The following is a 15958-nucleotide window of genomic DNA, read 5'->3' on the forward strand; positions in this document are numbered from 1 at the left end:
TGTCATGAAAGTTGTTTCAAGAGAAGTCTAGCTGCAGAAACAGATTGTGGACCAGCCCAAAGCTGTGGCACTGTTCCAAACACAACTCATCAGGAATCCAAACGTGAAATTAAGAAGGAAGATTCATGTGATCACCAAAGTAGAGTATCTACAAAGAGGTGGCTATGAACATGGTATTTGATTTCATATCTTAGAACGTATCTGAGTCTCCATATCAATGTTGTCCTTCATTTAATTGCAGTCATTATCTCTAATTTTTTGCAATGTGACATTCAATGATAGATCTAATTAAGAGAATAAGATATTATTCTCTTATTTTGATCTTTATTTCTCTTTATATAAAAGCAACAACACCAGCAGGACGTGACATGAAAAGGGTGTATTTGTTTACAACTATCTGTCTATATATCCCTCTGCAACTTAAACGGTCGTCGCACCGAATCCATTGGTGAAAGCCTCGCTCTGTTGTTATGAGCTTGGCCAAAAGACCAGTCTTCCAAGCCCTCAAATGTTGCGCTGGTGACGTAACAAGATCGATCAAGCCCACCATTACCCTGTCGATCCTCGAATTCAATCTCCAAAAATGCCGAAACCCCAAGGAGTTCCTCCAAATCCACGCCCAAATGGTCGCTTCCGGCTTCATCAGGGACACCTTCGCCGCAAGTCGCCTCCTTTCCTTCTCCGCTGCCTCCCCCTTCTTGGGTCTGGACTACTCCCGCCGGCTTCTGCACCAGATCGACAACCCCAACGCTTTCACCTGGAACACCCTCATGCGAGCCTGTATCCACCGGAACTCCCCCCAGTTTGCCCTCCCTTTGTACCGTTCGATGCTGGGAGGCGATTCAGCGCCGGATAGTTACACGCATCCGATTGTCATTCATGCCTCCGCTGTTCGGTCTTCGGAAGTTGAAGGGAAGCTGATTCATGCCCATGTCGTAAAATTCGGTTTTGATTCGGATGTCTACGTGTTGAACACTTTGATCAATATGTACTCTGTGTGTGGGAATCTGACCGATGCGCGGCATCTGTTCGATAGAAGTCCTGTTTTGGATTCAGTTTCTTGGAATTCGATGCTCGCAGCGCATGTTCAGGCTGGTGATGTTAAGGAAGCGTTCCGGCTTTTTGATTCGATGCCAGAGCAGAACACGATCGCTGCAAACTTTATGATTGCTTTATTTGGTAAGTGTAATCTTGTGAGTGATGCACGTAAACTGTTTGATGGAATGGATGCTAGGGATGTGGTTTCTTGGACAGCTATGATTTCTTGTTATGAACAGAATGAACTGTTTGCTGAGGCCTTGGAGATGTTCCATAGAATGAAGAGGGAGGGAGTCTCGATGGATGAGGTTGTCATGGTCAGCGCTCTGTCCGCTTGCACCAAGTTAGGGGCAAACAAAAAAGGTGAGGTGATTCATGGGTTGATCATCAAAGATGGCCTTGATTCTTATGTTAATCCTCGGAATGCATTGATTTACATGTACTCAAATCATGGGAATATAGTTGCCGCCCGACAATTGTTCGATTCGTGTAGGTTTCTAGATCAAATATCCTGGAATTCTATGATATCTGGCTACTTGAAATGTGGACTCATCGGTGAGGCAAGAGCATTATTTGATGCAATGCCTTTGAAGGATGCAGTTTCATGGAGTACTATGATTGCAGGTTATGCTCAACATGATCGGTTCATGGAGACATTAGAATTATTTAGTGAGATGCAAGTTGGACATATTAAGCCTGATGAGACTCCCTTGGTGAGTGTTATTTCTGCTTGTGCACGCCTATCTGCTCTAGAACAAGGCAAATGGGTTCATGCATATATCAAGAAAAATGGCTTTGCTATAAATGTTTTTCTTGGGACAACTTTGATTGACATGTACATGAAGTGTGGCACGGTGGAGACTGCGATGGAGGTTTTTAATGGGATGAAACATAGGGGCACTTCTACTTGGAATGCTGTTATATTGGGATTGGCAATGAATGGACTTGTCAAGGAGTCCTTTGTGAAATTTGAAGAGATGAAAAGGTGTGGAGTTCCTCCAAATGAAATAACTTTTGTGGGGGTTCTAGGTGCATGTCGACATGCTGGCTTAGTAGATGAGGGGCGCCAGCATTTTAACACTATGAAGCAGGTTCATGGGATTCTACCGAATATTAAACACTATGGTTGCATGGTTGATCTTCTCGGTCGTGCAGGCTTGCTTAGAGAGGCTGAAGAACTTGTGGAAAGCATGCCTATGGCTCCTGATGTGGCTACATGGGGTGCCCTGCTAGGTGCTTGCAAGAAGCATGGTGCCATTGATGTAGGAGAACGAGTAGGGAAAAAGCTCATTGAGCTTGAACCTCATCATGATGGTTTCCATGTGTTGTTGGCAAACATATATGCTTCAAAAGGGAAATGGGATGATGTCATGGAGCTCAGAGGTACAATGAGACAGCGAGGGGTCATGAAGATACCAGGTTGTAGCATGATAGAGTCAGACGGTGTTATACATGAATTTTTAGCAGGTGACAGAACACATCCTCATATAGAAAAAATTGATAAAATGCTAGAAGAGATGGCTAGGAGATTGAAATTGGAAGGCTATCAACCGGACACCACTGATGTTGCTTATGACATAGAAGAAGAAGAGAAGGAAACTACTCTTTATAGGCATAGTGAGAAGCTTGCCATTGCCTTTGGCCTTATCAGCACACCCCCACCAGCACCAATCAGAATAATGAAGAACTTGCGGATATGCGGTGATTGCCACGATGCAGCAAAGATCATTTCTAGAGCTTTTCAACGTGAAATTATCCTGAGAGACCGTCAGCGGTTTCACCACTTCAGACAAGGTTTATGCTCGTGTACAGACTTTTGGTAATTATAATTCTTTATAAAAACTTTGTCCGTATAATTCTTCTCTGGCTTCTTTGGTTCCCTTGTCCTCATGATTAAGGCTGCACAATGACCCTACAATTTAGTAATCTGATGCATTGCTACAGATGGACTATGGGAACTCAGAATATTAGTGGATGGTTTAATGAAATTAACACCTGCACTATTTGTTCAATACCATGAATTCCCTCCAAGAAACATTGAAGTAGAGTCTACAAAGTTATATAAAGTCCATGAACAACAGATTTTTCAATCCTATTTGGATCACAAGTTTACTTGAAATTCTGAGGAGATGGTTCAAGGACTTCTACAAGCCATTATGTGTTGCTGCAATTTTTGGTGTCCAGATATCTAAAGCTGAAGTTATTACGAGACAGGTACCAATAAACCTTGACTGTTTATCTGTTAGAAGAATTAAATTCATAGTCGCTTACCAGGCAGCTAAACACTTCTATGTCTTGATGATTGTAACAATCATACAGTATGTATGGCTGCATCGAGTATTTTGTTGGAATCAGAAAGAATATCCAGGCTGATTGAATTGGAAAGGTATATTCTCTGGTGATGATCACTTCTTAATTTAATGGGGCACCTAAAAAATATGAAAATTGATGTCATACATTATGAGTACCGTATGGTGCATGGCAGTTTACCTACTCTGATTCCCAAGTACAAATATATAAGTATCTAATGCATCCATATTTTAGTTTAATTAAAATCTCCAATGACTTTCCAAGTTCAAGCAGATCTGATATATTATGGTTGTAGTCCAATTCAGTGGCACTAATTCCTTTCTCTTTTGCAGAATAATTTGAAGAAATTCATCAGAGCAAGGACTTATATGATTGCGGAATTTTCCTTCTGATCTTTCTAGAGTCTAGAACATGGATCCATCAGTATAAATCCCTCCAGTTTCCTTTAATTCTTTATCCACAAGCTGACTTCCACTGTAGTTTCTGTTCACCTTCCTGGTGAGATATTCTTTCTTAATGTGATAAAAAGTCATGGGCTGATGTTGTTTTATCATATTCTTTTTATTCTTCCATAACTTCAAATTATATTGGATACATGGAGTTAGGTCAAGCTTCCAAATAAATGCATGATTGATCATCTGGTTGACACATACGTAGGCAAAAAAGTAATGTTCATAACAAATTTTATCAATTTGGGCTTCATGCACTTATACAGTAAGAAAAGAGAACTAAAAAGTATACACTATCTTAGCTGCAAATGCAGCATTTAACTGAAAGATTTAAGAATCTTTTGTGAGAAACAAAAGAACTGGTGAAATGTTTTATCTAAAGGCTATTGATGTTGTTCTCGACAAAACCCGATGATGTAAAAAGATATATGCAGCCAATTTAAAACAGTGAGACTTCAGCTACGCCTCTGCATGCCGTATACTGACCACATGTTTTAGTAGTCATTTGTTAGTCAACTCCTGTTTATATTCTATATTCCATCGTCCGTTGACATAATCATCTTATCGATTTATAAAATCTTATAATAGGATCACTGTTTATACTGGTCTCGAACTGAACTGTTGCCATGTAAATGCAGAACAGAAGCAGAGCAAAGCTCTTGGGCACCGGTACCTGCCCCTTTTTGTCTTAAACAGTGCTTGAAGACTTGTAAAGACAATCCTGTAATGATCTCTTAAATTCAAATCTAAATGACTTTTCTGAGAAGGCTCCTGCAGCAGATTCTTCATGTATGAGGCTACCTGCAGCCAATACAATTGAGTCGCTGCAGCAATCAGAGTATCCTTTTGCTGCTGAATGATGGGCATTACTCACATCATGAAATAAATTGTAAGGTTTATCCTTTCAAGAGTGCTCAGTCTATGAAATCTTCTATAATCAGATGATATTTCTTCAAGGAATATCGAGGACTTGTCCCCTTCCCCTCTGTATCTACTGAACTACTCGAGCACTATCATCAGCTTCAGCTACCCGTCTGACATTGGTCAAGGATGGCATATCGGTTAATTGGCAGGTGGTCGCCCTACAGAATAACCCAAGGAAAGCATACTTACCTGCTATGGTCGTCCTTCTCAAATTCCATGAATAATTTCACAGTTCATCTCACTGTAGAGTTGATGTCAGCACTGTTGGAATGTTCATTTGAACTATAGATGGGACTGAATTATTTAGGATTTATAAGGTTATTGTATCGGTGTTGGAGTCTTATTGAAACCAGATTATAGCATATAATTTATGACTTTATAATCTAAATCAAAGGGAATGACTGTGCAATAAAATTATTAAATTAATGTCTCTTGTATGTCTCTTCTTTATGAATTATCGAAGAATACAAATTTTAAGTCAATTTTCCAAACATGGTATTTGCGATTGATGAAGAACAGGTTTAACCTGGTAATCTACACTCGTTCTTTTCGAAGAACATATATGATCCTGACAACCATAAAATGAAATGGTACCATAGTGAAAAAAATGGAAACACTAATTCTCCTCCCAAATAGCAAATAGAAGGTACGAGTTATGATTTTTGTAAAATCTTTTAAGTATTTCTTTATTATCAAAAATTGATTGAAAATATTATTAACCTTCGGATAAGAAGATATAGAAGAATTATTTATTAAGGTAGCAAAGGATATATCATCATGAATTCTCTTGCAATTGAAAAGCAGCAGAAGATCGCAGATAGGCAGACGCTAATACTTTTTTAGGTCCTATGACTGGTTATGGAACCATCCAAAATGCATTGTTCACTTCTTACTCTGATGGCATTAGTTTTTCTATCTTAGCTACCGTACAGACCGAATCACAAATCATAAGTAACTCGGCATCGAAAGTTACTGATGCCTGATATATCTAATGCGTTCAATCAAGGCTGAGTACCCAATTACCTCATTCATCGTCTTGTCTCATCGACCATGGCAGGCGCTTCCCTTGTGGGATAAGCCCGCCCTGCACAGCCACACGAAATCTCGTGGTTCCGATGGCTTGCTCCAAAAGTTGGGAAGACGAGTGAAGTGAGATCAAATCAAAGGAGTATGAATTATCTGGACATCATCATCATCATCATCATCCTTATCTTTCACGGAAGAGGAAGGCACATTTCCAACACCTTACTGCCAAGAATAGCATGCTGAGCCTCGCAATTGCTTGCTTCTTCGCAACGCCTTCTGCACCAAAATGGCAATCCCCTACGGGTATCATCATATGCTCAGATATCCATCCTCGCCGTTCGAACTGGCACTGTTGCATTACGCTTTGTGACGCAGATTTTGGCTGCTGCTTCATTCGATAATACTTGCCCTTCGCGCCAAGTGTTAGCGGAGGAAATGGGAAGATAGAGAAAGATTTGTTGTTCGTGATGTTAAGTTTGGTTCTCCGGATGGATGTCAATCTCAAGTCGAACTCCAATTAGAACTACTCGAATATGATTTTTGATTTTTAAGAATTGAGATCGATAATTCTTGATTTTTAAGATTATTAGTTTCAACTAATAATTAATGATTTTTTTGGAAAAAAATATTTAAAATTATTTTAATTATAATAAATCAACATTTGATTGTAATTGATGTGACATCATAAACTTATAAGGTATTATGATCCGACGTGGCCATAGATAGATCCACAATTCGATCTAGAAAAAAAAGGCCGCAAATAATTGCATTTAATTTCCCCATGAGGAGCGAGGGAGTTGTTCGGCCGGAGCGAACACGGGGGGGGGGGGGGGGGGGGGCCACAAGGAACCCCGCTTTCTCTCCCGTGGGGACCGGCGGAGTTGACCGTCTACGTGGCGTGGCGGGAGGCGTTTCCGCGCCGTCCGCTGTCGTGCTCGCCAGCTCTCAGTTTATTGCTTGGTTGCTTGCGGATGTGTCGCGAAGACTTGTGCGGATTGTCTACGATATAACTGAAAGACGTCACTTTGATTAGCGAAACGAGAGTCAAAATCGAGTCAGACACCGTCGCCATTCATAATCCGCGATCGAAGACTTTTGCTGATAATTAGGAACATAGTGGAGTAATCATTAATCATCGGATTCTTGATCTGTGTTTCTTGTCGATTATTCAACTTGCTTATGAAATTATTTGGACAGCAAAAGATTATGTCTGTAATCATAAGAACATCTTTACAGTGACTCTGTCGAATTAAGGAGGTAACAGTGAAGTCTAAGAACTCTAACAAGGAATCAGATCAGCAATCTGTCTTCTCCGATTGCTTCCAAGATTTCCATTCTAAAGCTAAAGCTGCTGCTGCTGCTGCAACCAAATGTCCTCCACGCTCCACAAGCTCTCCCCCCACCCGCTCTGGTCGACGTCCGGCAGGCCCGAGAAGGCGTACCCGCCGGGGCTCGGCGGCTGAGCTCCTTGCATCCAGTCGACGCCGACCCCCTGAATCCCGCGGCTTTCCGTGACGCTCTCCGACGCCGGAGGCGATGATAACCGAGCCTCGAAGGAGTACTCCATGGTTGGCGGAGGCTCAGCAGCTCGGTGTACAGGACGCGTGGGAGCCAGCGGGGCTGCGGCATTCTGATGCATGGCGGTGGCGGCGGAGCTGCTGGAGGCCTCGCGGATCCTCTCGACGAGGCGAGGCATCCATATGGACCGCAGGATGTCCCTGAACTGCTTGCTGTTCACGTCGCACCGCAGCTGCTTCGCTTGCTTCTGCACCCTCGTCCTCCAGTAGTTCTTGATCTCGTTGTCGGTCCTCCCCGGCAAGTGCCGCGCTATCTTCGACCACCTGCACGGGTCTCACGCTCCATGCTCAGCCCTGCAATCGAAGGCGAAGGTCGCCATGAAAAGAATCCATCTGTGTAACGCACCGGTTCCCCAAGCGAAAGTGGAGTTCGAGGATGAGGAGCTGCTCTTCCGGGGTGATGTTGCCGCGCCGGACGTCGGGGCGGAGATAGTTGAGCCATCGGAGCCGGCAACTCTTGCCTGTTCTTCTCAGACCTGTCACGTACAGCAAAAGGTTGGCCATGTCTAGCCCAAAGGAGCTCAAACGTGTTTCTTTCTCTGCCATCGAACGAATCATACGACTAATCGAAGAGAAACCAACGACTTCCTCGAGTTCTATGTTCTCCTCCTACTACTCTGCATTCCTACTAGATAAGAAATGGGCACCTGCGCGGCGAGCAAGAGAGTTCCAGCGTCCTTCGCCATGGGCAGTGACATAGTTCATCAGCATGAGGTCCTCGTCCGCAGTCCACGGCCCTCTCCTCAGCTCCATCTCCTCCTCAGATGGCGGCGTGGCGGAGCCGCAAGCCCTTCCCTGGAACTCCATTTCTGCGCAACCGCCTGGGATCGGGTTGGAACTATTTGGTGGAGGAGAGGTGGGGATTTATATAGAGGGATTGAGAGCTCAAAGAGATATGTTCACGGCATTGGTTCGAACCATTTAAAGCCGGAAAGAATAGGCTCTCGATACTGCCTGCCGGACTCTGTTCTCTTCTATGTGATGTAATGCACTCTCTTTGCTTGAGAAGAGTAGACCAAACTACTACTTTTTCCTCTCTCTTCTTCTCTCTTTCTCTGGCCAAAGATGCTATGAGATTGTTTGAACATTAGGTTATCAAGCGATTGTGTCACTTTTCAGTGACAGGGGCAGTCTCTGCATGACATGGATATGGATTATGTACTCCCCCCCCCCTGTCTTCCTTCTCTATGTTTTCACTCTTAATGAAACAGTGTGTTTCACCTATTGCTTAGTGTTTTCTTTATTGATATAATCAAATTTAATCGTCAACTAGAATTGGTGAAATTGATCTTATTTGATCTATTTTTTCTCGTATCTTTCGTCTCACCTAAGTTGAAGGATAAGAGACATTTTCGATTCCTACGAAGAAAGATATATCGATGGTTAATTTAGTAAAATCATTTCGTTAAGTCAGTATTTGAAACTGAAAATGCTACTTTACAGTATTGTTGTAATTAGTAGGCTGTTTATTATATCATATAATTGACATGTCATATCTAATAAACATTGATCCGATTTCATAGGTCAAATTTTGATTGATCAAAGATAATGACCTATTATTTATGAATACTGAGGAACGCAATCTTTTTACACTGTAAATGCACAACATAAAGGTAGCCTCGAAGGTTCTCTAAATTATCACTAGTGTCAGAAAGCACAGTAGATTCGTCGTATTGAGCTGTGGTATATATCGATCCAATAGGGAATTAATACACATATCATCTTTGGATGGTATCTATTATATGATCCTATATTGAGCGATATGGGGTATGTGTCAGTCAATAACAATCAAAATCTGATCGTTACCGATTAATGACTCTGATTGTCCTATTTTAAATAATCAATTTAACTATTTAAATCGTAGGATAGGATTTTTAAACCCTTTTGTCTGTCATGATCATTTACTCAGCATCCAAAGGCAAAGACAAAGGGGAAAGTAGTAACATCAATCGCATCGTTGGAAAAAATTAAGTCAGATGATAAGACACCTTCTCAATCGTATTTAACAACTCGCTCGATCCATAAACATGATAGCGACATGGATAATAGTGCCTCGATCGATAATTACGGTGATGCTAGGGAGTCGATAGTATCATCTACATAATTTGAGGGTAGTGGATGGATTAAGGAGTAATATTTTATACATGTCACCTAAGATTCAGATTATGGAGTTTAACGAGGTACTGGTCAAGTTTATACATGGAAGAGAAAAAGAAAAGCAATGGATGATATTGAGTAAATGTGATGGAGTCTACGTGACATAGTCACGAAGCGAAGTTTATTGTATTCACAATCATCATATTACGAAGAATCTTACAAACAACAATAATACAATAATAGTTGATTATACTTCTTTGAGTAGTAGTACGATGATCGATTTTATGACACAGAGCAATAGACCAACGGCGAAAGTAGAAGTTTTAATATTCTCTATACTTCGCATCAATATATGCCACGATCATTTTTGCCTTAGAAGCCACCTCAAACACATGATTCATGATGATGAGACTACGATCATTACCACATCGATGCACCAATAACATATGGTATATCAATATACTATATCATGAAATCATTTTAAGAATTGGATCCGATAAACATATCAAATTGATATATAAATACATACGATCGAGGACCTCGATCCACTGTTTGTGAAGTCTCATCATTCTTTTTGGTGGTAAAATCATGTATGTTTATTAATTAACATCTTAATTCATTTGATCTTATAATATTAATTATTAAAAAATAATTTAATAATTTAAAATAATTTTTATAGATAATTTAATATTAATGGAATGAAGATCCGTACCATAAAATTATTTCACAAAACTCAAAAAATATGTATCATTATTCATTCCTAAATTAAATTATTTTTTACTAAAATTAATGCTAATCTATTATTTTATTTTATTTTTAGATTTTGAAGCTATTTTTTATAATTTTACCATATTTTATAATTTTTTTTATTTTACATCTCGATGCGTACTATATGATCGATAGATAAGCATATGGTAAACCTCGAAAGAAAGTAGTATTACATGTCCATGCGAGAGGCACATTAGTAGGTTGCTGCTAATTCCCTGCATCTCTCTATCTGCAGCTGGTCCTGCTTCATGATATGCTAGTGCTTTTGACTACATACTACTCAAGAGGAGAGAGAAGAACAACACACTTCGCTTGTTTTAACTTGAGAAACGTGCACTTTATAAGTTCATTAAAGGTTATGAATGATTAGAATAAGAAAAAGTTTGGTTCCCTTAATAAAGATAAGAAAAAGATGACAACAAAACAAGGATGTTGTAATTTGTGGTGGGAACTGATGAGGTAGCCACCACCATAGTCTCTCTCCATGCCTTCAAAACTCATATACAACTGGTGGTGGTGGAAGAACAGACATTGATGTCTAGTTAAAGATTGATTTGTAATGCATGTTTGAACAGAGAGGTTCCAAAATGCTCTAATAACAGCAATTAAGTGCCTTTTATGCTAACAAAGATAGATGATTTATAAGGTCAAATAACTCATTTAAATCCAATTAAGATATCATTAATTGGATTTGGAACAAAGTCAAATATCACAACTCAGATTTGAGGTGAATTTTAATCTACCATAATAAACAATCCAAACTATATATCTAAACACCAAGAGGGACAAAACACTTTGGGGCATATACTAATCAAAACCTGAGACCATAGTCTCATATGTAACTTCTTGGACACAAACTGATGTCTCTGATGTCTGATCAATTGGAATAATTGAGGTGCCACAGTCAATGATTGAATTAATATAGCTAGTTAAAGTCATGCATGTATGCCTAATCCAAGATAAATAACAAGTAGAAGAAGCACCACTGGGAAGTGTTTCTCAGTGCCTTTTGTACTTTCAAGCTTCCTTTTTGAATGTGTTGCTGATCAATGGTCATCCCAAAAGTACCACTTAACATGATTCTTCAGGAAAGCTGAAAGGTGGCCCCTCTGTGTTTGAACCAAGTGTCTTGATCTAGTGGAGTGTTACTTTAGCCTGCTTCCTTCAACCAAGGTTGATATGCCACATGTTGCTTCTTCATTGTTTGACCTCTTTGTTCCCATAGTGGATGGTGAAGTAAAGTATCATGTTTATCTCTTCTCTAGAAGAAATTTGAGACATGTGACACACTTAAGACTACCAACTTGACAAACCATTAATTGCTCATCTTAGTAGTTTATGAGTTATTGCCCAAGCATAATCATACATCATACACTAAACACACATATATATAATGGAGTACAGAAGGGATAAGAGATTGTAGGTGAATCTTTTATGTTTTTGTTTTAATCTCATTGGGCAAGTGAGATGATTTGATGTGGGAACACTTAATCCTTGTGATGGCTAGGAAGAGACATTGCTTTTCTAAAGGAGCATGTTTTTCAATACTTTAATCATTGAAGAATAAAGTAAGGTTGATTAGGTTTCTATACTTTTATAGAAAAATAGATTTATCTTCTCATAGTCTTTAATTTAATCAGGTAAAGTTACTACACTAGACTTTTACCAATACAAGATTTTTTTTAGGAATAATTTTATGTAAAGCCAATCTTGTCGAAGAAGGTTTTATCACTAATTATTAGGTTAAGAATTTCTTCCATGGATGATTTGTTTTATATTATGAAGCATATGTTTACCATCGCAATCTCAAGTAAAGTCTTCCTCTTTAGTTTTGTTTTGCTGCTATCTTTTTGATCTTGGAATGTGGACTATCATGTCTTCTTGTGGGGCAAGAATTGGGTTGCAACTTTGGACCTTAAACTTGCATATGATAATGATTGTTGCAATTAAACCCACTCTATGGAATGGAGTGATTAATTTGACTATGCAAGGTTTAGATTCATACTAAGAATCTTTTCAAGGTGGAGTTCATAATTTCACCAACAAGAAATCAAGAATAATTTTCTTAAAATTTAGTATGATACGATAAAAAATTCTCTACTTATTCAAAGTCGTGGTATCTAAACCTTAACATATTTTCTTCGTAACTCATGGATGAGATGAAATAGAAAAAGAGATTGACTACTGATTAATGATCAAAGAGTTGAATTATATATATTAAGTTATGATTGTCATATAGTAACTTAAAGTTTTGAGTTATAATAAATTCAATCTTAGTATTGATTAAGACTATGTTTGAAATATATTTATATTTTTAATATGAAGTTGGAGAAAAAGGTTTGAGTGAATGTGCTGAATTATTTGATAAATAATAGATAAAAATTATATTTTAAATATGTATTGATATAAGTATAGTATGGTAAAATTATATTTCAAAAGTCCATTGAATATTTTGTGACAAATTTATCCTTCTAATAATTTTAATATGTATTCAAACGTGAATACACATTTTTTATTTAAATTAATAAGTAAATATATATAATGTTATAAAAATATATAATATAATCATATAAATAAATATAAAATAGCTTTTAAAAATAAATAAATAAATAAATAAAATCTCACCTTATAGAAAATATAAATCATGTTGATTTCTCACTAAATCATTTTGACAATCTTATAATTTTAAATAAAATCATAAGTTATTTTCAAAATTAAAAAAAATTATATTGACATCATGTAAATGTCGAGATATATGAGGTAGCATTAGCATTTGAATATTTTCAATATGGCATCTAAATCATATGTGATTTGAAAAAAAAATTATCAAACATTAATTTACATTTGAAATGTGTATTGTGCCATCAATACATTTTTTTCAAATATATTTTCAAATATTTCAAAAAAAAAGTTTGGATTATATTTTAGTTAAGTCCAGTTATAATGACATATAATGCCATCAGTTTGACTCAAATGAAAATGAAAGTGAGATAGAGGTTAATCTCATGTGACAAAATATCAATATAGTCGATTATTTATATTTGGTTGTCCTTTAATTAAATACTTCAGTTTTTTTGGACTGTGATGATGTTTAAACTCCATATGTGATAGTCTTCATCATAAATATATATATATATATATATATATATATATAGTTGTTGTTGCCTGTACTTGCAACCTCAAAAGGCCAAAAAGCAAACTCCTTCGATCTCCTCTCGCTGTACTTAATACACACTTTTCAAAAGCTATTCACATTTGGCAGAGGAGGAGTTCATATTTATGATGCATGCATGCATGCATGCATACACTTCCTCCACTGACCAACTATGTATATGTATCATAATGAGCAGTCAATTATTCCTCGTTCGATCGATGATATGATTGAGTTGGGAGAAAAGAAGACACTAAAGGTGGGAGAAAGATATATCACACATCCATCTCATCCTCCACTAAAGCCTTCTTATCCACTCAACCAACCTTCCTCTAATTATTATTTTATTCAAGTAACCTTTCTATTAGTTTAACATCTCTTTTGCACATTATCTATCCACTCAAATAAGAGGTATTTCTATTATGAAGAAGAACAAAAAGACTCGTTATATGTCAAGACAAATATGATAATTTCTCTTTCTTTAAAGAAATACAAAATAATTATTTATTTGATTGTATTTTCTTATTATTTTTATTATTATCTTCATCTTCCTCTTTATTTTCTGCTGATTGTCTTCCACCAATCTTTTCGTTGCTTAGAGAGATGTGGAAAGTTGCATGACAAGTCTGAGGGTAGATAGAACGAAGACTCTTACGGTGAAGTCTTCTCCTTCGTTGCTACTCCACTGGTTCGAACCACACGCAGTACGTTCTCCATTTCTCTTCGTTCACATTTGCATGGTTCAGCCATCACTATGATGAGCTGAAGACGATATATATCATAGTGGATGTAGCTTTAGTGGATGTCAACAGTTTGGCAGAAGCAAGAAAAGTTGCTTTAGGTGATAAGCTTACGTCCGATTGATGCAGAAAGCTACCGAGTTATTGTCTTCAAGATACTAATCGCTAGGGTTTGACGACGTCCTTGATGTAACCATGTCTCTAGCAATGCATACTCACTAGTGTTGTTGATGAGGGGTGATCAATCAGTCCGACTTGATGTGGAGTTGACTTATATCGAGACCGATATCGAATGGATTCTCAACAAGAGAGAAGAGTCAAACCTCATTAATCATCCTCACGTCTCTCTTACGTAGTCGATCCTCCTAAGAGCTTAGGTTAGGAGGATATTCTTTATGTCTTTTTCTATTGACTGAGATTTCATGAGTCGAAGTGACTCATTTGGATGGTTTTATTTTATCTGTTGATTAACATGTTTTTTTTTTTTATCTATGAAGACTCCAATATGAACTTTTCATGTAATATATGAGGAAAAGATGTAGTTGTACAGCTGCAAAGCATAAAGGTTTTCCACCTTGGAATACTTACTTCCCATTGAAGGAGAAGTTTGACATATAAATAGATTGAGGTAGATAGATAGATAGATCCCAATAGTGTTGATGTCAACTAAACTGATGTGACCAACCAATTAGCCACAATAGATGGAAAGATTCCAACTATATATTTTTATTATTATATATTTTTATTTAAAATGTTTGAATAATATATAATAGTTTTAATTATAAACATATAAAGATTTATTGATGAATTTTTTTAGTAAAAATAAGTCTATCATGTCAAGACTTAGTTTGACATGAGATAGTGATAGATTATTTTATCACTAAATTTTTGAATAATATATATTTATATTTTAATAATAATAATTTATGTTGGTAGCTAATAATTATTTTTTCTTATAGTGCCAAATCACCTGTATATCATAATTTTTAATAATAAAACTTAACCTCTATTAGTTTTTATGATAGGTCTCAAATTCAAATTCACATATGAATGTCAACCACATAAAATATTTTTATAATAAAAAAATAATAAAACTTAATATTAATTACTCATCTTAATATTGAAGTACTCACATCTAGTAACAATGGCATACAAAATTAATAATACATATCATTAGAAAAATTACCAAGTAATACACTGAACTAATAATATATCATTAACTAGTACATCACTTGTACAGTGCTAATACATTACTACATTATTATCATGAATAAATTGGATGGTTGACTCGAAAAATACTATGACAATTCAATTTAAATTGGTACTACAATAAGCACTCGGATTAGTGATTAGTGAAGTGTGATTAGGCCATGCAAATGAACCTAATCTCATCCATGGCAACAAAACCTTGAATGGTGTTGCCATCATATGGAAATTAAAGATACGATGCCAAGGTGTTGTGGCATTACAATTTATGATAAATGCAAGTAAGAAATTTGTGGCAATATGAGCAAAATTATCCCTCGTAGGTTTTTATTCATCTTATGTGTTAGTAGTTGTTTGATGTCCATCTTACTTTAGGCTTTTAGGATGAAGATAGGATTTGATTCACTATGTTCCTTATCATCATTAGAATTCGAAAGAGATGTTGTTTGTAGTAATTAGGAACGATATGAATATATATTGGGTGAATAAAATCGAATACTTTGTTCAAACTTGGGTCAAAGATTTCAATTTTATGGATATACAACCTATTAGACCAGAAATAGGAATTGGGAAATCATATTCCCTAAGTTAAATTAAATGCAACTTATCTTTGCTTTTATTATTTTTATGTATATGTTATTGATTTCAATGGGATTGAGTCGAACCCGAGTC

General features: G+C 37.0%; 2 protein-coding genes across 5 annotated transcripts; one reads left to right on the plus strand and one right to left on the minus strand.

Moving 5' to 3' along the window:
* The first annotated feature begins 74 nt into the window (after window positions 1–74).
* Window positions 75–5151, plus strand: LOC135618814 (pentatricopeptide repeat-containing protein At3g62890-like). 4 transcript variants are annotated; one of them, XM_065120110.1, is made up of 5 exons: window positions 75–2857; window positions 2983–3252; window positions 3358–3424; window positions 3681–3846; window positions 4436–5151. In XM_065120110.1, coding segments are annotated over exons 1-2 (2388 nt in total). In that variant the 5' UTR covers window positions 75–470; the 3' UTR covers window positions 2984–3252; window positions 3358–3424; window positions 3681–3846; window positions 4436–5151. The 4 variants fall into 4 exon arrangements, with proteins under 4 accessions (XP_064976182.1, XP_064976160.1, XP_064976170.1 ...); XM_065120088.1 differs by having other exon boundaries at window positions 75–3252; XM_065120098.1 differs by having other exon boundaries at window positions 75–3252; window positions 4441–5151.
* A 1742-nt stretch (window positions 5152–6893) lies between these two features.
* Window positions 6894–8445, minus strand: LOC135636784 (transcription factor MYB2-like). Its single transcript, XM_065148825.1, has 3 exons — window positions 7972–8445; window positions 7671–7800; window positions 6894–7588 (listed from the first exon to the last, which is right to left on the minus strand). The coding sequence occupies exons 1-3, from the start codon at window positions 8129–8131 to the stop codon at window positions 7090–7092; spliced, it is 789 nt and encodes a 262-aa protein (XP_065004897.1). The 5' UTR covers window positions 8132–8445; the 3' UTR covers window positions 6894–7089.
* Between the last annotated feature and the right edge of the window lie 7513 nt (window positions 8446–15958).

The sequence above is a fragment of the Musa acuminata genome, chromosome BXJ1-3 (genome assembly GCF_036884655.1).
Source record: "Musa acuminata AAA Group cultivar baxijiao chromosome BXJ1-3, Cavendish_Baxijiao_AAA, whole genome shotgun sequence".
Taxonomy (NCBI): Eukaryota; Viridiplantae; Streptophyta; class Magnoliopsida; order Zingiberales; family Musaceae; genus Musa; species Musa acuminata.